Genomic DNA, 20,077 nt, shown 5'->3' on the forward strand with positions numbered 1-20,077 from the left:
GCATCAGTAAACAATGAAATCTGTGGGCTGAAATTGAATTTATAACCACATTACCTGCACAGATAACGTCTGTGAATGGCGCCGCGATAAGAGCAATGGGATTTGATTTTCAGGTGTTTTATTGGTCCACTTTTTGGATAAGGCCCCCCTCATCTTACTACACCCCCACCCCACCCTACACCTCCACACACATCAAATTTAATGGTGAGGAAGTGAGAATGTTTGTATGAGTGTGTGTCTGTGTGTGGTAAGGTGTTTCTGCGCAGTGTACCAGGGGCACGGAGAAAAGTTGTCGTACCATAGGCACGAGGAGTGTGTGTGTGTGTGTGTGTGTGTGTGCGTGTGCGTTCTTGTAAGTGACAGTCGTTGCTTCACGAGCACCTTTTTACACGTCTCCGTCGCCCCGCTGCTCTCCGCCCCGCTGCTCTCCGCCCTGCCCACATAAAGCCTGTCAGTATGAGTCAGCCTCAGCTCGTCTTCAGCCTGGGGGGTCCGACACACAACAGGGGCTGTAAAACCTGCCTGTGGGGCTCGTTAACTGTCCCCTCACTGGGGCAACTGGCTGGGATGGACCGGCCCATCTGATGGATTCGCTGTCTGTCTCTGATTGTTTCCTTTTTCTGTCTTTGTGTCTCGCCGCTTCAGCTCCTCCTTTCCTGTCCGTCTAGCCTTTGTCCAGCTGCCGTTTTCACCCTTGACTTACAGACGCCCACTTGAGCTTGTTTGGCTGGATTTGCTGCCGTGTTCATGAGAGAACAAAATGCATGCATCAGATATTTATTTCTTAGTGTTTTGCAGTTTATAGGCGTGTACAGCGCAGGAGGAGCACAGACAAACATGCTAAAAACAGTCTTCGGCTCCACCCAGCCTCACGGCGTGCCGCGTCTCTGCCTCCCCACTACTAACAGCAAACAAGTCCACGGCTTGTGCGAGTCTGTTGGAGCTCGAGTGTCCCGGGATCAGAATCCTGCTGACAAATCCTCAAAGCATCAAGCCTCCCCCGGGGCCTGTGTAATGGCCGAAGCCAACGCCCATATGACGGCTGCCAGTTCTGCTGATGCAGATGAAGCGGCGATGCCTAACATGACCTTTAGTGAATGCCACATCGCATCAGGCCTGGATGTCACCCATTGACATTATGCCGGGGCACGAAGCGGCTGTTCTGCAGGGGGAGACGTGGTGACGAACGTCCCCCTGGTGACAAACCTGTAGACGTGGCGTAATTCTGATTGACGCAAGCAGGACCGGACGGCTTTGAATGGCAGCGGGCGTACGAGCAAGCGTCCGGGGCAGAAACTGAGGCTTTTATTTGATTTGATGTATTTTTCGCACAGCCTGCGTCTGTTTTTCTCTCTGAGTGCTGAGACAACTCACTCCAAATGGCATCATTATCCCAATCATCAAACAATCCTCTAAGCACATCAGAAATCCCTCCATAAAGCTGTAACAAGCACAGACTCTATATAACCAGTAGGCACGTAGGGATCGGCGGGGGCAGGAAAGTTAACGCTTGGCGGCGAGCACCGCAGCGGTGGGTTGTGCAGGCAGGTCCTTGGCACACTTTCAGAGGAGACGGAGGGCTATAAAAGCCATTGGCTCCTGCCACACCTGTACCCCTCCCTGTCCCGCGGCCTGCTTCCTATTTAAAAGCATCACATGCAGGATATTAGTCAGGGCTTTTTGTGAGGTAGAGCAAACCTCTGAGACAGAGGCAGGGGGGAGGGAAAGTATGCAGGCCGCCGTTTGTTTTTTATTGGGGAAATAATGGCCTATTGAGAGGTTGGGTATTTAATGAGCAACATAATAGGCCCTGTAGTAACACATCTGCTATGAGCAAAGTCATTTCCTCAGCTTTCAAAGGCTGTAGCAGCAGCCTTTGAAACAGCAAGTCCAGTTGCCTTTGACTTAGTGCTTCTGCATATCTGCTTTTTATTAATTGCAGAATGGCTGCAGCGGTAATACCTGCGAGACGAATGTGCTGCTCGGCCCGGTGCTCAATCCTAACCGCATTCGGCGGCTTGGAAGGCACCTACGCTTCCTCTCCCGGCTTGACCTCAAATTTCTCACTGTCCAATCTAATTCCAGCATCCTTCAAAATACCCCTCCTACTCTGCAATCAATTGTGTTTAATGTATTAAAGACACTCGCCACAACCACGGCGACCTTTGGCCCCTGCGCAAATCAATGCCTCGTTAGACCGCTAATGATCATTCATTGACTAATAAGATCTGTATCAACCTCTTGTAGCGCATTGATTGGCCTTTGGCCTTTGTAGTGCGATGTGTGTAACGCGAACACAGCAGACAGCAGCTGTAAGTCGCAGAGAGTCAGATGATGAAAAAGCTCCTGGTGGGAATGGACGGCAAACCCCAAATAGACTCATTCTGAAGCACCTCAGGCCACAACCCTTCCTCCTGCTCTGCAGATCAATGGACATCACCTCTCTGACCACGGGTCAATCAGACTCCCAACTCCCCCCTCTCTCTCATCTTCTCCATTAGTCACAATTGTTCCATCAGCTGCGGGTGTGGCCCAGCATATATGTGTCCAATCATCTCATTGATGGAGAGTGGACCGGCTAGCTGTGCGACTGCGTCCCTGTGACCATATTTCCTTTCTCAGGACCTCGGGGCAAAGATCGAACCCTGCCTCCGCTCCGACCAATCAATCTGCCCCTCATTGAGATGCATGGCTCAATGATCTTTGATAGTGACTTCCAGATTGGAGCGAGGAAGTGGAAGTCAGGGGGAAACTTACGGCTGTCCTTGGGTATGTGTGAAAATACACAAGACCAAATGTCATTAAATGTTGTGGCTTTAGATTAGAAACGTGGACTCCTCGCAGTTTAGTCTTTACAGACCAGCTTCGTTTACATGACCTGACCCTGAATCTATTTTCAGGACTTCTGGACCAAAAGTCTTTCAAGTCCAACATGAAATGTGTTACTGTTTCCACTTCACTGATATAGCAACACACTCAATGCAAAACTTCAGCTGCTGCTGACGCAGGCGGCGTGTCTACAAGTGTGCTGTTGTGTATCCTGATACGCTGAAGAAGAAGAAGCACGCCAGTGAGCACGGGGAAAGATGGTGACTGCAATCACTGATAACAAAGCCAGTAAAGTCGTGTACTTTGTTATCCTAAAACACACGTTACTAGTTGTTTTAGGGTTTTATTTAAACAGGTTTGTGAAATCAGCTGTAGTCCACAGGTCAGGATATTTGCATGTACTTAAATTCCTTTAAGAAGTTCAAGAGAAAATCCTTTTTTTAACTTTGGTGTCAAACTGGGTGTTAAAAACTGTGTAAAACTGTAAAACTGTAAAACAGCATAAAACTGTAAAACTGTAAAACTGCATAAAACTGTAAAACTGCGTAAAACTGTAAAACTGCGTAAAACTGCGTAAAACTGCGTAAAACTGTAAAACTGCGTAAAACTGCATAAAACTGTAAAACTGCAAAACTGCATAAAACTGTAAAACTGCAAAACTGCATAAAACTGTAAAACTGTGTAAAACTGTAAAACTGCGTAAAACTGTAAAACTGTAAAACTGCGTAAAACTGCGTAAAACTGTAAAACTGCGTAAAACTGTAAAACTGTAAAACTGCGTAAAACTAAAACTGCGTAAAACTGCGTAAAACTGTAAAACTGCGTAAAACTGTAAAACTGCAAAACTGTAAAACTGCATAAAACTGTAAAACTGCGTAAAACTGTAAAACTGTAAAACTGTAAAACTGCGTAAAACTGTGTAAAACTGTGTAAAACTGTGTAAAACTGTAAAACTGCGTAAAACTGTAAAACTGTGTAAAACTGTAAAACTGCGTAAAACTGTAAAACTGCAAAACTGTAAAACTGCATAAAACTGTAAAACTGCGTAAAACTGTAAAACTGTAAAACTGCGTAAAACTGTGTAAAACTGTGTAAAACTGCGTAAAACTGTAAAACTGTGTAAAACTGTAAAACTGCGTAAAACTGTAAAACTGTAAAACTGTAAAACTGTGTAAAACTGCGTAAAACTGTGTAAAACTGTAAAACTGCGTAAAACTGTAAAACTGTGTAAAACTGCGTAAAACCGTAAAACTGCGTAAAACTGTAAAACTGTGTAAAACTGTGTAAAACTGCGTAAAACCGTAAAATTGCGTAAAACCGTAAAACCGTAAAACTGTAAAACTGCGTAAAACTGTAAAACTGCGTAAAACTGTAAAACTGCGTAAAACTGTGTAAAACTGCGTAAAACCGTAAAACTGTGTAAAACTGCGTAAAACCGTAAAACTGTGTAAAACTGTAAAACTGCGTAAAACTGTGTAAAACTGTGTAAAACTGCGTAAAACCGTAAAACTGTGTAAAACTGCGTAAAACCGTAAAACTGCGTAAAACCGTAAAACTGCGTAAAACTGTAAAACTGTGTAAAACTGCGTAAAACCGTAAAACTGTAAAACTGCGTAAAACTGTAAAACTGCGTAAAACTGCGTAAAACTGTAAAACTGCATAAAACCGTAAAACTGCGTTGGTACCGACCAAGTTCCAGCGTGTACATTTGTCCCTGTTTTACATGATGCGACAAAGCTAAGGTTCACTTAAGGTTAAGAGAAAACTGAGTTTCAGTAAATATTGAGGTTTAGGTGAAGTCGGGGGACAGTCAGGTATAACCCCCCCACCCCCACCCCCCAGATCTTTTCACACTATAAAAACAGACTTTTTTAAGCTGAGACTTTAATATTTTAATGAGCCATTAAGACTTAAATATGTGCAGGAAATTTGCTCAGACTTACTCGTGCTATTTTACGCTTTTTAAAGAGCTGTGATGTGGTTCTTTGTTCACATGAGGATCAAACGCAGTGTAATTTGGTAACCGAGCGTCTGTTTTGGGTCACTGCATCAGCCAAACTTCAAATCAGGTCAAACTTTCCTTTGCACATTTTCAAGTTGGTCCTGACTTGATGTAACTTCTTGGTATTCGTTCCTCTGAACACCTTCTTCCTGAAACAACCATTACAGGGAAAAACAAACCAGATGCACAGCAATGAAGGTCAGAGTACAAGAAAAGGTAAAAGAGCTGAAACTGCGGGCCACAAAGTGTCAGCTCTCGACTCGACATCCTTTTGCTGAGCGCTGTCTGTCAAAGTCAGTGCCGTCACTTTGGATCAGGAAGCCAGTGACGGGGGACAGCGACAGAGCCGTTCACCGGCGGTCTGTCACTCATTCTGATGGCAACAACCTGCACTCAAAAGCCTGACACACACAGATATCCGTCTCTGTCTCACTCTGTCAAAACCTGAAGCTCTCTCAAGACTCTAAAGGCAACCGATCTCTGCAGTTTTCAAACTTTAAACTTAAATGTATTTTTGCCAGGAGGGAGAAGAGAAATATGACAATTCGATGACAATATCTACGACACAGTGGCCACCACTCTGCTCTAAAGTAAGGGTGGAAGAAGCAGGAGTTTGAGCCTCTGAAAGTCGGGAATTTGGGGAAAACACCAGCAAATTCCAAAGGTTTCCTGCACGTTAGCAACTGCAATTCCTCTGATCTGATTAATGCAATATTTTTTTATGTAGCAAACAATCATTAATGTTTAATCAATGAATCAATGAGTTCTGCAGTGTTTCTTTAGCACAGGTCTGTGTGTTTATGAGGCAGAAAGACATCGAGACGCTAACACATTACAATCCCCGTTAGGCTGAAATTAGATTGGCTCCAAAAATACAGATCACTATTACCCAGACCACTGATTAATACACAGTAATGCTCGCTCGCTCTCTCTCCTATTATTCTGTGGCGTCCTCATCACGTCTCATTTTCATTTCCCTTCTCACTCGTTCTCTCAATTAGTGCTTAATAAGGAGAAAATGAGGGGATTGCTCTGTTGTTGCAAAGACTCAACTTTTCTAAACAGTCCGAGTGTGTGTGAGTGTGTGTGTGTGTAACTCACACTCAGAGTTTAATTAGTGCAGCAGGACTCTGACACTGAAACAATAACAGCACAGCACAGTAAAGTCCGCGCACGAGGACTTTACTTTACTTTATTACCTCGTCCCCTCGTTGAGGACAGGTGTGACACGCAGACACGCACCGTAGCTTTGCCTCATGAAACAAACGTGAGGCCAGAATTTTAGTGTTTGTAACCAGAGATGGGCAGTAACGCGTTTCTGTAATCCGATTACTTTTTTCAAGTAACGAGTAAAGTAAGGGATTACTATTGCAAAAACAGTAATTAGATTACCGTTACTTTCCCGTAGGAACGCTGCGTTACTGCGTTACTAAAACCGTGATTTTTTTGCGAGAACGTCTCATGACAGTGACGTAAGCGAGTGCGACGTTCGTGACAACAGCTGTGTGCAGATCAACAATGGATCATATATCGAGTGCAGAGAGAGTATGAGCGTGCAGCGTTTAAAGCGTGGAAGTACTGACCTTACTTTGAGTTTGATTCCATAAAAAGTGACAAAAACATTAGTGTCCGTTGTGCGTGGGAAGAAAACTTCTTTTTACAGCGAAAAAACCCCTAAACTTCCAAACAAGCACCGAGTAGCTACGACGTAATGGGAAACTCACAGAGAAACTCGCGGATTCTTCCACTGACCGCTGCACACCTGCACCAGGGTAACCCTCCGCCTACCCCACTCCTGCTTTACAGGTGAAAATAGAGCAACAGGACCGCTAGTCTTTGACTTTATTTATTTTCTGCTGTGTTTTACTTGCATCTATTTGAAAGACTGAGTGTAAACACACAAAATATTTTCTTTTATGAGCTGGAATGTGCAGAAAATAGGTTTAAATGTTAAACTAATTTCTTCCAGTCAGAGAATGTTGCAGATAATTAAATTTTTACTTGATGCATAAAGTTAAAAGATTAAAACTAATAAAACAAGTTTTAAAAAGAGACTTTTCCATTTGATTACATTTTGTATGATGATTATGCAGAAAAAGTAGAATTGGGCTGAAAGATCTATCACTTGATCACCTTTTTTGGGGGAAGTAATCAGTAATTAGTTACTGATTACTTTTTTCAAGTAACTTGACCAACACTGATTGTAACCAAAACTCGACAGGAGCAAAGCCACCGCTACCTGTCACTCTTATTTAAAACAGGAAAGAAAAAGGATGAACTCGATTTGAACTGTTGCATGAAGCACGCTGTGGAAACGCAGACGAGGTCCACAGACGGAGCTGAGAGGCTACAGAGAAGCTGTTGGAGAAAAAACAGAGATAACATGAGCTCTGCTGTTATGACTGATCGGACAAAAAACGAGAAAAAATGAAGATTTTTGCTTCTGCAGCTTCTTTAAAACAAAAAACACGGCTCTCTGAGAAGGAAGCGTTTTTATAAAACTGATCGCATGGATCATTATTATCATCATCATCACTCTTCATCAATCAGCCTTAAGAAGACTGCTCCTAAATTACCTGAACTAACTGATTCTGTTTGTTCTCCTGTACTCGCTTCATTGTTTAAAAGTGGAAACATACAGCATGAAGACAAAAGAGGCAATTACAATATGCTCCGATTAAAAGGAGAAAGATGAGCTCATAAAGAAAGAACAGGATTCATCTGGTTAGCAGGAGAGGGAGCGATCGCACATTTAGTAACAACAGTCAGAAAAAGAATAACTTGCTGTCTTTGAGGTAACCAGTGATTAATACTAAAAACTCCTGAATGTGAGGAAATTGCACAGTTTGCTCAAAACCAACAAAACCTGCAGATGTTGTTACAAAGAATCTGTTTTTGTTCTGAAAGTGTTTGACTTCAGTCGTTGTTTCTTTTCTTGCCAAGAAACAAGAAAAAAGGTTCAGTCCGATCCTCAGCTGTTACTGTGCCGTCTTTTTACGCTGGATTGTTGCTTTAGCCGAGTCATTTTGACACAAACAAGCACACACGCTGCCCACCTGTTTTCCCATCACACACCTGTCCCACATGCACTTTGTGCAGCGCAGGTGAGCAGTGGAAACCTCTCCCAATAGGCAGCAGCACTCTGGAGAGACTTAACTAGTTGCACACTTCAAACAAAGTCTGAATGGTTTGTTTTTTCCAGGCAATGTGTAGCTGGAAAAAAGGCCCCCGCATCAGGCCTGAAAGCCGTGTGAGCGGACAGCATCCTCCTTTGGCTTCACCCGTGGGCGTCGCTGCAGATAAGAGCTATCGCTCTCATCTCTCTGCTCGAGATAAGATCTGATACTGTCAGAAACACCGCGAGCACCTGGTGTGTGATACACCTGTGTTTGGGTTAGTCACACTTCCTGAAGGATGTTATTGTGTCTGCCTGGAGGAGTGAACAATTACAGCAGATGACGATGGTTTTATCTTCAAATGCTGGAAAGATACAGATGATGGAGCAGCTTCTCTTCAGTGACCCGCAGACACAACGGCAGGTTTTTAAGCGCTGATCGTGCACAATAACTCTAAAGAAATCCACGAGGACGACATATTCGAAGGAAAGCACTTGCTGATGTTCATCGTTCTTGTTTTATCGTTCAATGAAAATAAAGTAAGAAGTAAGAAAACAAGAGATAAATGACAACAGGACAAACAAGCAGAATGAGAACAACGGCCTTAGAGGTGAGTCGTTGCATCAATCAGCCGTCACAGTGCAAACAAAGCTGAGCTGTATATAACGCCGCTGTTTTCTTTTGTGGCAAAAGGGCGCAACATCTCAGCCTGCAGCGTGAGGCGTCCCGGCACAGACGGGCGACTCCCCCGGCTCAGACGCCTTGTTAGGAAAAAGATATAGTGAGCTTTAATACAACGCTCTGAGCAGAGCGGACGAGCTGTAAGAAATGTGTCTGCAAACACACACTCAGTGTGTGTTACACTCACTGCCGTGTAGCCGTGGTGAGCGCAGCGCCGTGTGAGCCCCCGTCAGCAAACACAGGAGAACAAAGAGGCCGGTGGCAGCGCCAGCGGGTGTAGATCTTCTCCGCTGTGTTCTCACGCCGCGAGGTCACGCAGGCGCCGCTCACAGTTCACATGACTGATCCAGAGACTGGACTGAGCCGGGCAACACACACCAAGGTCGACTCAGAAGCAAGCATGTTAGGACCAACTCAGCTGATGTGATGATGATCCAGCATCAACATCAGTCTGATTTATTTATTTAATGCCAAAGCGCAGCAGCAGCACTTTAGCTCGGCGCTAACACGAGCAAACTTAACCCTTTAAGACCGACCATAGAACCAAGTCTGCCAGAGCTTATATTATATGTTTACATGCTGTGGAGCCATTTTTGGGAGCATTTCAAGTTGCTATACATCAATACAACCATTACAGCCTAGATTTTAATAATATGTCTGCATTAAGGGCATAGTAATTACATAAATTGCAAAAAAGTGCAATAAACTACAAAAAAATTGAAAATGTTTTTGTTTTTTTAACATATATTTCTAGTTAGAGAAATTTAAGAGGCTTATCCCTCAAAACTGTAAATACAAAAAAGTTGCACAAAATAGTTTCCCACCACAGGAAATTTATTTTGAGTGTCTTCATAGTTTTATTTTTGAAATACACCAATTTTTATACACTGCAGGAAAAACGAAAATAAATATTATAATGCAAATTTGCAAAAAAGCAGCATCTGCATCAAAATAAACTATTTCCAGCAGTGCAATATGAGTCCTAAGCATCCCAGAAACCACACAGAAAGTCATAAAGTCAGAGATAACTTTTAAAAACACCAGTATAGGCTCATGAGGCCTTGATGGTAAAAAAAAACTACATTTCCGCAAAATGACGTCACTTCCGGTTTCGGGCAGGTCATGGCGGACATGTGATAGTTCGCGCTGATGGACGTAGGAAGTGTTATGAACAGCTGATCGGCAAAGTGTGTTTCTGGAATATTATGTTTTTGTTGCTGCAAGTGCTTTTTATGCAGTTTTTGCAAAACTATATGTGGAAGGAAACTGTGACCGAGGACAAGCTGATGGCATAAGATGTAAGTACAACTCCTCCGGTTTCATATGCAAAAAAAATTATTGCGCTAGCTCACGTGGTTGCAGAGCTACCGGGATTTAAAAGTAGTTACGCAAAACGGAGCGTGCTGCTCTGACCGGCTTTAAAGGGTTAAAATGCTTCGTGTTCTTGTTTCATTTTAAGCATTCAGTGCAATCCTGAAAGGATCTCATAATATTTTGAATAAGCAAACACATATAAGCCACAGATTTCTGGCGTTTTGAACTCTCTGTTTCCTTACACGACAATCTTTTTTTTCTAATAACAATCTTTTTACGCCTTCGTTTGAAACCTGTTCAAATGAAACTGTGTGAGTGTGAGTGCTGATCTCATTTTTCAGATGTCAGCAGGATGATTGCAGCAGCGGTTTGACGGCGTTACGTAAGATCAGCCTCTGAGAGTCTCAGCATTTACATTGAAACAATCCACAGCATGTATCCCATAATCATTCAGTGATTGATTTGTAATTGGGCTAATGGGGTCGTGACCGAGACAACAGGACGTATAAAGAGTCTCTGCTCTCACAGACTCGCAGCCGGCCCGCCGAGCGCTGCCTGTGTGGTCTGCGGGGACAATTAGCACAATCTCCATACTAATGGCGGCCTGTAACGGACACTGCTGAGCCTGCCAGCCGCTGCGTGCACGCCGGTGATGCATATGCATGTGTGTGAGGGAATGCTTGAATATGCGCATATCCTTCCTTCCTGTGTGCAGCTCAGCATCTCCTCCAGATGAGGTGCAGATGATGCACTGAGCTTCTGTGCTGATGTATTTTTATGTGCGTGTAAGTCGCCCGTGTTTCACTGAGGCGAGCCTCGTCTCCGCCCCTTCTGCTCGCAGCTCTAACCCTGCTCCACGGCCACTCATTAGCACCATAATAAAGACCTGAGACGACACGTAAAAGGTTATATACTGCTGGACTGTTTTCCTACCAATTATCAGAGCTGTGATTTACGGCTGAGACCCGATGCAGCTCTCTGCGGAGAACTGGGGGAGTGTTTACACCCCTACACAGCGGGGTGAGGGGTCAGTCCTGCTCAACTTTGACCTTTCAGGCAGAGGTGCATAGCAGGGAGTTGGGCAAACAGTTAAGCACCGCTGGAAGCGACTTGATCGATCCGAGGGTTTTTAGGATGCACGTGGAAGTAATCTGTGCGTTTCCTGTGCAGGAACGTGGTTATTTAACCCCCCACCCCAACTTTCAGTGTATAAAATCACTCCCTGTTTGCGGAGTTGTTTGAGTTTCCCAACTCGGAGCGTGAAATTTATGCACTACACAACGCCGTCATGAAATTCCCACACTGGAAGGAAGCGACAGGAGCCCGTGGTGTGTAAACCAGTTTGCGCTGACAGTCCCACGGTGCGTAACGCTGCATTTTAGAGCAGCAGAATTTACCCTCCTACTGGGCAAAATGACAATTATTCATAAAAGTTCAAACTCTCAATTTGTTGCTCACTGGAGTAAACTGCTGCTGTCTCTTATATGGACGCGCTGACATTTTCCAGGCGCCTGAAGTCATTTCCCTTTATTCATTTTTATTTTTGAAACACCCTAAAAATGCACACTTGTTAATCAACAAGAAGTGCCAATGCTGCTCCCTGAGCCACTGATGTCAGGAAGTCGTGTATCTGGGAGGTGAAACTACCACGCCTGCGTGCCTTTCACTTATTGGCTTTTGTCGAGCTGCTCCACAGCTGGGAGACTTGCAACAAGCACGATTGACATGCTGTAATGAGGTCTGTGTGTGTCACTGGCAGACACACACATATAGTTTCTATCATATATATGAGCTGGTTGCTGGCTGTTATCCAAGCATGCAGGATTGGTCTTGCTGTCTGTCTCCTCGGCGGCGTGTGTTTAACCCCAGAATTTGGCCTTCATGCCCTCCCTATCTGCCTCGCTGATTTGTTAAGCTCCAGGAACGTGTGTGTGTGTGTGTGTGTGTGTGTGTGTGTGTGTGTGTGCTACTTCTCACCAACACGGGATTCAATCTAGCAAATCTTTACCGAGCGTTTGCTACGCGCACACACGTATGAAGGCTTTGATGTGAGATCACAGGCAGCAGGTCGATCAGCTGCACGTATAGAAAAGCAGAAACGGAGCAAAGAAGCCGCTCGTTTGAACGAGGAGGTGTTAACGACCTCTGAGCCCTCGTTACATCTCGCTCTTTATCTCGATGTCTCTCAGCCAGAGATGGGCAGTAATGTGTTACTGTAATCTGATTACTTTTTTCAAGTAACGAGTAAAGTAAGGGATTACTATTGCAAAAACAGTAATTAGATTACCGTTACTTTCCCGTAGGAACGCTGCGTTACTGCGTTACTAAAACCGTGATTTTTTTGCGAGAATGTCTCATGACAGTGACGTAAGCGAGTGCGACGTTCGTGACAACAGCTGTGTGCAGATCAACAATGGATCATATATCAAGTGCAGAGAGAGTATGAGCGTGCAGCGTTTAAAGCGTGGAAGTACTGACCTTACTTTGAGTTTGATTCCATAAAAAGTGACAAAAACATTAGTGTCCGTTGTGCGTGGGAAGAAAACTTCTTTTTACAGCGAAAAAACCCCTAAACTTCCAAACAAGCACCGAGTAGCTACGACGTAATGGGAAACTCACAGAGAAACTCGTGGATTCTTCCACTGACCGCTGCACACCTGCACCAGGGTAACCCTCCGCCTACCCCACTCCTGCTTTACAGGTGAAAATAGAGCAACAGGACCGCTAGTCTTTGACTTTATTTATTTTCTGCTGTGTTTTACTTGCATCTATTTGAAAGACTGAGTGTAAACACACAAAATATTTTATTTTATGTGCTGGAATGTGCAGAAAATAGGTTTAAATGTTAAACTAATTTCTTCCAGTCAGAGAATGTTGCAGATAATTAACTTTTTGCTTGATGCATAAAGTTAAAAGATTAAAACTAATAAAACAAGTTTTAAAAAGAGACTTTTCCATTTGATTACATTTTGTATGATGATTATGCAGAAAGAATTGGGCTGAAAGATCTATCACTTTATCACCTATTCAGGTTGTAAATCGTGTTTTTAAACAGTAACTAAGTAATTAATTACTTTTGAAAATAAGTAATCAGTAAAGTTACGGGATTACTTTTGGGGGGAAGTAATCAGTAATTAGTTACTGATTACTTTTTTCAAGTAACTTCACCAACACTGCTCTCAGCACACTCGAGCTTCCACTCTGCGACCACGCCAGCTCGTGTGGGACGACCACGGCAGGAGACGGAGGCAGAGGCTACAGGATGTGTTGTGACTCATGTGCTGTTGACCGTCTAACAGGTGCTGATGGTCACTGCACAAAAGACCCCCTCCTCCCCCGTCCTCCCCCCTCCTCCCCCCGTCCTCCCCCCTCCTCCCCCCTGCTACTGTAAAATCCAGACTCACAGAAGTCTCGTCTGTCTGACGAGCGGTGTGGTCCGCAGCCTCCTGAAGACGCTGGCATGTGTAGAGGACGCCTACACACACACAAACGCTGCACATGCACAAACATATACAGGACCACACAGCGCACGTCTACACCAGGACAAACTCGCTGCTTCCTGCCTTCATACGACGGAGAGAAGGAACAAAAAGAGCTGAGAAGACTTTCCCCTCCTGCCAGGATGAAAGCCTCCTTTAGTTGGGAGAACATTAGGAGGACAAACCACCATCACAACAGGAGGGGGAACAGCCGACCACGGCGTGCTCTCACATCAAACGCAGCCGCCATTAATATTGTAATGCTTCCTCCCCGAGCGCCGAAAATCAAGAACAAGACTGCAGCGTGGTCAGCGTGCGAAGTGCTTACACGACGCAACGTTAAACAGACTCAGCCTTTCTGATGCTGCCCGGTGACGTTTTTATTTTGTTATTTTATTTCCAGACGGGAGAAAATGATGCTACTTTTTTCTTTACCGTACTTTCCAATAAATTTGGTCTTATTTCCTTTAGTTCTTCATTTCCTGCCTCCTATTTCTTTCTTATTTTTCCAATAAACTTTTCTCACAGCACAGAAAAACAAAATCACAGCAAAGAGCCATAAAAACAAAGAACGAACTCTGCCCTGACGCATGAGGTTAGCGTGACTGTTGGTGCATGCAGTCCATATGCTCGTCTGCCAGATAAGAGTACACACACACAGGGAATTATAGCAGGTACTATATGTGTATGCATGAGCATTGAGTGGCTGCTATTGATCTCCTGAGGTCTGCTGGGGATGTAAACACTGCGTCGTTCAGAGAAGCTCAGCTCGAGCCTTCAATGACAGCTGCACACCAAACACACGAGTCCTTCTGATCAAATCAGCAGAAACAGCTACGAGAGAGGCAGAGGTGTGAACGTGTAACGCACATGTACATGATGCACAATAAGGACATTTTTAAAAATGTGCGTTCGTGTTGAAGAAGCTGACGATATTCATGTTTTCATGACCGAAGCAACACCAGCTTCCTTACTTCACTTCCTGAGAAATTATAAATTCACCCAAACAGCAGCAGATGAGCTTCGTGTGGAACGAGCTCAAACCCATCGTGTGCCACGCGCCACGTCTAAGGCGAATATCGATTCTGCTCGAGCCGCGCGGCGTGCCAACAACCCGAGAGTAACCAACCGTGGAGGACACTTGCACACTGAGCGCATCTGGTGAAGACTCCTCCGAGTGTGTCACGCTTAAATGTTTCCCCGCTGATACCTTCCTGCGGGACATCGTTTCACGCAGGTGAGACTCAGGTGAGACTCTTCAGAGTGAGGGTAACGCCTCCAGCGGCTCATTCAAAGGCCGAGTGTGGCCCTTCCTGCAGACTCGGCGCTCGCTCAGGAGGTCGTTTAGGCTTTCATTCAACCTGACACAAGTAAACGTGCAGCTGGAGCCGTTTGTGAAAAACACCAAACAGCGCTAAAGATTTACACCTGACAAGGACGTTTTTTATTCACCAAATAAAAGTTTAATTAAAAGTTTTGTTTTTAATATTCTGTCTGCAGGTGAAGATGTTCTGAATCCACTGTTTAAGTGCTGCACACAACACTGGTGCTCTCACACATCTGGCTCCCATTATCACAGCTGTCACTGAGCTTTGCCACCACTGTGAGACGCACACACATGCACGCACGCACGTGCACGTACGCACACACATGCACGCACACACATGCACGTACGCACATGCACGTACGCACACACGTGCACGTACGCACGTGCACGCACACACGTGCACGTACGCACACACATGCACGCACACACATGCACGCACACACACACATGCACGCACACACATGCACGCACACACATGCACGCACACACATGCACGCACGCACATGAACGTATGCACACACATGCACGCACACATGCACGCACACACACACACATCTGGCCCTGGCGTGCTGTTTGCCACTCTCCTCCTCCGTCTCCCAAACTCATGTTTCTGGTAAAGGAGCGTTTTAGCTCCAGCTTGGTCCTGCGCTGGGAAGCGTCTCCCTGAGGAAAATAAGCACGACTCGCTCCAGTGAAGACATCTGCCCTTTGAAAGGCAGCGTGGCTGTTTGAACAGCTGTCAGAGCGCACCGTGCATCGCAGACCTTCCTGATAAAACAGCGGCGAGCCTGGGAGGGGAAATCGACACGAGGAAGACACTAAATGGACAGAAGAGGTGGCCGATGGCAGTGACAGGCGAGGCGCCTGTCACTGCCATCGGCCACCTCTTCTGTCCATTTAGTGTCGAGGTGCGGGGTAGCCGCTCGCTTGTCTGGACTGACAACAAAGCAAAACGCGTGGTCACCTGTGCGCACTGCTGGAGACAGCGCCACAAATTCCTGCAGATCTTTCTGCTGATGGAAAACACTGAGGAGGAATGTCACACAGGGAAAAGCCATTAGTTACCGTGACTATATAAATGTTTACAGGACCCAGGTTAAATATTCAGGTGTGGAGCCACACAGGGTCTCAGCACAAAGGGCGTAAATGTTAAATGAAGATTTAAAGAGAAGCGAACCCTAAAGGTGGGATTTTATGGTCGGCTTCGTGCTTCTGCGAGTTTCTGCGGCCGCTGCACGAGCAGCAGACACTCTCCCAAAGAAGATTTCAAGCTTAACACTTAAGACTTTTGGTCCTGAAGTGACTGTCTGTTACCCAGTCAAGAGGAACAAGTGTATGTCAGACTTAGGAAAGTGCTGGAGCTCAATTGCATTAAGGCTCTTAGTTTGCCCGAGCTCCAATCTAATTGGATAAAGCTGGAAAAGCAGCTTCCAATGTGCATGAATCCATTTTTTCCTTTGAGATGCTCGCCGTGTTCCAGCCGACCCCGTCTTTTGTCCTTGTCGACATTCCCCAAATGAGATTCCCAAAATCAGGAGGTAAGCGCGCACGCCCGAGCGCGCAGAGCAAACGCTGTCAGACAGACACACCTCTCACACCAGCACGCCGCCTGGCATCTCGTCTTTCCCTGTCCTTATTAAAATTCCATATTGAGATTCCTCGCTGCCACTCCGCCTCCCCGGCCTGTCACTCAGCTACCAGCCGGCGACAAAATCAGCAAGTTTGCACAAAGACGAGCGCATATGCAAAGAGACACACAAGCCAAACTTTTCTTAAGACAACTCGTCCCCGCTGCCGCCCTTTATGTGTGGGATGAAAGTTTCCTTTAGGTGAAATGTATGAGAGCGTGTCTCCCCCTCTCGTCTCACCCCCACCCCCAGCTCCCTCTCATTGTCATTATTTTCGATGGTGTCCCCCTCTGATCTGCTGAGCCTTTGGGTGCTCTCTCCTCTCTCTCCTCCTGCTCCCTTTCATCTGTCAGGCGCTCCCCTTTGGCGACCGCCACTGAGGGGGTTTGATTTCCCATCATGCCTAGCATTGCCTCCCCGACTCGGGCTCCTTCACTCCCTCCCCGCTGCCTCTGAGGCGAGTGTTGTGCCCCCGCGTCGTTGGGCAATTATCCCTGGGAGTAATGAGGAGCGTCTCTCCCTCTGCGGCGCGCTGACTGACACCTCTCCCACTCATTTGTCAACAAATCAGACGGCTGGTGTGGGCGGCCATATTGAGCTGAGGGTTGTCGTAGGGAAGCTCAGGCTGAGGCGCATCGCCACGTCTCCCTCTCTCTTTTCTGCATCCTCCTCCATCCCTTCCTCTCTATCTCTGCCACCTCGTTATCTCTGACAGGGTGTCATTCGTTCCAACTCTCACTCCTCCCGTGTTCACCCTCCACACGCTCCCGTGTATTTGTGTTCCTCAGCCACCGAGAGAAATCTGACTTCCAACAGGACTAATGGTCATATGTGGCTAATGATCACTGAGCTGAATAAGTGACACCGTTCAATTTATTTGTGTCGCCGCCTGTAAACGCTTCGCCCGACTACATGCTGACGACTAAAGTGCAAAAGGGGGAAATGTTTTCAGATATGCCTTCATCACAAACGCTCCTTTCAATTTGTCACCTTTAGTGGATGCAGCTGCAGAGGATACGTTACCCTCATTGGCCCTGTCATGTCAGGGCGAGCGAAGCCTTTGATGTGCTGGTTAAACGCTGCAAACGTTAAAGACGCCCGACGAGTGACTGCGCTGCTCTTTAGAGACGAGCTGGGAGAATTGTGCAAACATAACACTCACTGTGCTCTTTGCGCTCCTCGGGGCTCGATGAAGCCTCGCCATCAGACAGCAGGCCGGACATGGAGAACAGCTTCCTCCCCGACTCCTCCCCAGCTTTGAGGGAGCCTCCGAGGGAGCCGAAGTCAAACTCCTTCCCCTCCACCTCTGGAAAGCAGCTTTTCAGCCTCTTGGCGGGCGTGAAAGCAGACTGGTAACCCCCGGACTCCCTCTCGTCTTGAGGCGAGGAGAAAGGCCGGAAGGCGCCCACGCCGCTGTGGTTGAGCATGCCCAGGGTGGAGCAGTCCAGGTTTGGTGGGGTGAACTGTGGGTGCAGGTGGAGCAGGGAGGCCGGGAAGTCTCGGGACGAAAAGGTGCCCGACATGGGGCCCTGGCGCTGATACATGGAGGTGAAGGTGTAGGAGGCTGAAGGGAAGGGGAGGTGGAGGTCCTTCTCCACAGAGACGGGGACGCCGAAGGGCCGCGGCGCTTGGCAGGGGACGGAGGCGTCTCGGCCGGACTCTGCAGTGGAAGCTAGGACCATCAGGGCAGGGGACGCCAGCGGAGCCGGGAGGTAGGAGGGGCTGTCCATCTTGAAGGGGCGGTGGAGGTCCATTCACCTCCTTGATGCTGGTTCTGAGGAGACGAGACAGAAAAGTGTTTGGATGAGACACGAGCAGAAATGATTCTCAGTGAATCCTGTTGTTGGGTAGAAAATTATTTCATTTTGTCAGATTTACAGGAAATTGTTTGATGTCCTCTTTAATGACAAGATCTTCATTTCTTCATTTTGTGAAATACACCCAGTTGCTTTTACAATTACAGGTTTCGACTAATTTCAGCAGAAAAGTGGGTTTGAGGAGGCCGACTGCGCCTGTAAAGAATTACGACGGGAATAAATTGGCAATAAAACACACACGTAGCTGCAGCCTGCAAAGCGTCGTTTTCATAGCGAAGTCTGAGCGATTAAATTAAGGAAATCATGCAAACGCGTTTGGGAAAGACGACGATTCTTTTTCTCCTTCTGCTTTCAGTCGTAATAAACTGTTTGACTTGGAAAGAGAAGAAATCAAGATAAATGTGTCCGGTAAAATTAAATTCTAAATATTTTTGTTGTTTTTATTCTTTTTTGTTCTGAGGCACAAAGTAAAAAAAAAGACTGACCCGCTTTAGTTATTGAGAAGTTTGACAAAGTGCGCTTCATATGAAACGATGAGGCCTCAAACAGAAAAAGGTTTGGGCCCAAACAACCACTTTTTTCTTACATCAGAAGCAAAACTGTTCAGGAAATTTACCAAAAACAAAATAAAAGTCGGGACACTTAAGAGGAACAAAACAACTTAATTTTTTTAAAACAAAAAAGTCATTAAATGAACAAACTGGCGAAATTCAGACGAAATGTCGCAAATTACTGACAGTTTTTCTGCGCCTCGCACTTTCCGCTCGAGCGCAAGTCCAAACGTGACCCCGGTTTATCCCAGGAATTAGCCTCCTACCGTTTTCCAAGTCTTTCCACGAGTGTGTTATAAAAGTGGGCTTTTTTCTCAGTAAGCTCACAAGTTCCCTAACTTTAGACAAACACACAACAAAAGCTCGCACCAGAACACGTGGCAATCAAAAAGCCAATTAAACCAATTAAACCAAATGAAGGCGTAATCACCGGAATGATCGCGAAGCGTCCGTCAGCACTTACCGTGATGAAGAACTCGAAGCGAGATTTATTTAACTCTCTTCCTCACTTTGCTTCTTCCAAGTTACAGTGAATTTCCAGGACGCGGCACTTTCTCCCGGTTACGCAGGAATGAGAGAGAAAGACCTGCAGCTGCGGGCGGCGTTGGCTTTTTCGGTCCTCCAGATGTTGTGTTTACGAGTTAAGGCTGAGACGCGGCGCGTAGCTGCTGTTCCTGCGCAGGATCGAGGCGTCAGTGAGCGGACTGGCTGCGGGTCGGTCTGTCTCTGTTGGTCTGTGCGCTCTGCGTGACAATCCCCCCTCCACCCCTCTCTTTCCACTTTACCCTGCCCTCTTTCTCTGTAGCCTCGTCCCCCCCCCACCCCTCTCTCCTCCGCGCTCTCCCCCTGAGACACGCCGCGCGCGATGGACACATTCAATTTCTCGTCCTCGTTTCAGGTGAGTTACAGTGAAATTGAGTCAAAAGAAAAACGCACTTATCAGCTGCCCACAGAGTGGGGCGGGTGGGTGAAGAAGAGAACTTGAGGGATTAAAAGTGTCAGATTATATCTGCGGATATCAAACGTGGTAACTTTCACTGCAAACTCGTGAATATCCGGTTACCTGCGCTTCTTAACTCGCAGAGTCGACACATCAATCTGCGTTTATGAAGGACATGCATGCAGCAAAATTAAACTTTTCCGCTGCTTTCAGTGCATTAGTGCTATATACTAAGTTCACCAACTCATCGCTTTCTGTGCGCCCGCGCGAGCGAGCGCGTGCGGCGCCGCTGCTTTGAATGGCAGGTAAATGAGTTATCTGCTCCTCCGTGGCTCACTGAGCGTGTACAGTCGCCAGCCTGCGTGATTGACACTTGGGAATATTCCCTTTTGA

General features: G+C 46.2%; 1 protein-coding gene across 4 annotated transcripts in view; it reads right to left on the reverse strand.

Moving 5' to 3' along the window:
- Positions 1 to 19,571, reverse strand: part of rnf220b (ring finger protein 220b) — a 31,890-nt gene extending 12,319 nt beyond the window's left edge. For 3 of the 4 annotated variants that reach the window (XM_085151665.1, XM_085151664.1, XM_085151663.1), the window contains exons 1-2: positions 19,208 to 19,571; positions 17,539 to 18,150 (exon numbers count right to left, since the gene is read on the reverse strand). In XM_085151665.1, the coding sequence (XP_085007791.1) occupies positions 17,539 to 18,130 (592 nt within the window). In that variant the 5' untranslated portion in view covers positions 18,131 to 18,150; positions 19,208 to 19,571. The remainder of the gene's footprint in view (positions 1 to 17,538; positions 18,151 to 19,207) is intronic. The other variant, XM_085151666.1, reaches the window with a different exon arrangement.
- Positions 19,572 to 20,077: the final 506 nt, after the last annotated feature.

The sequence above is a fragment of the Neolamprologus multifasciatus genome, chromosome 23 (genome assembly GCF_963576455.1).
Source record: "Neolamprologus multifasciatus chromosome 23, fNeoMul1.2, whole genome shotgun sequence".
Lineage (NCBI taxonomy): Eukaryota > Metazoa > Chordata > Actinopteri > Cichliformes > Cichlidae > Neolamprologus > Neolamprologus multifasciatus.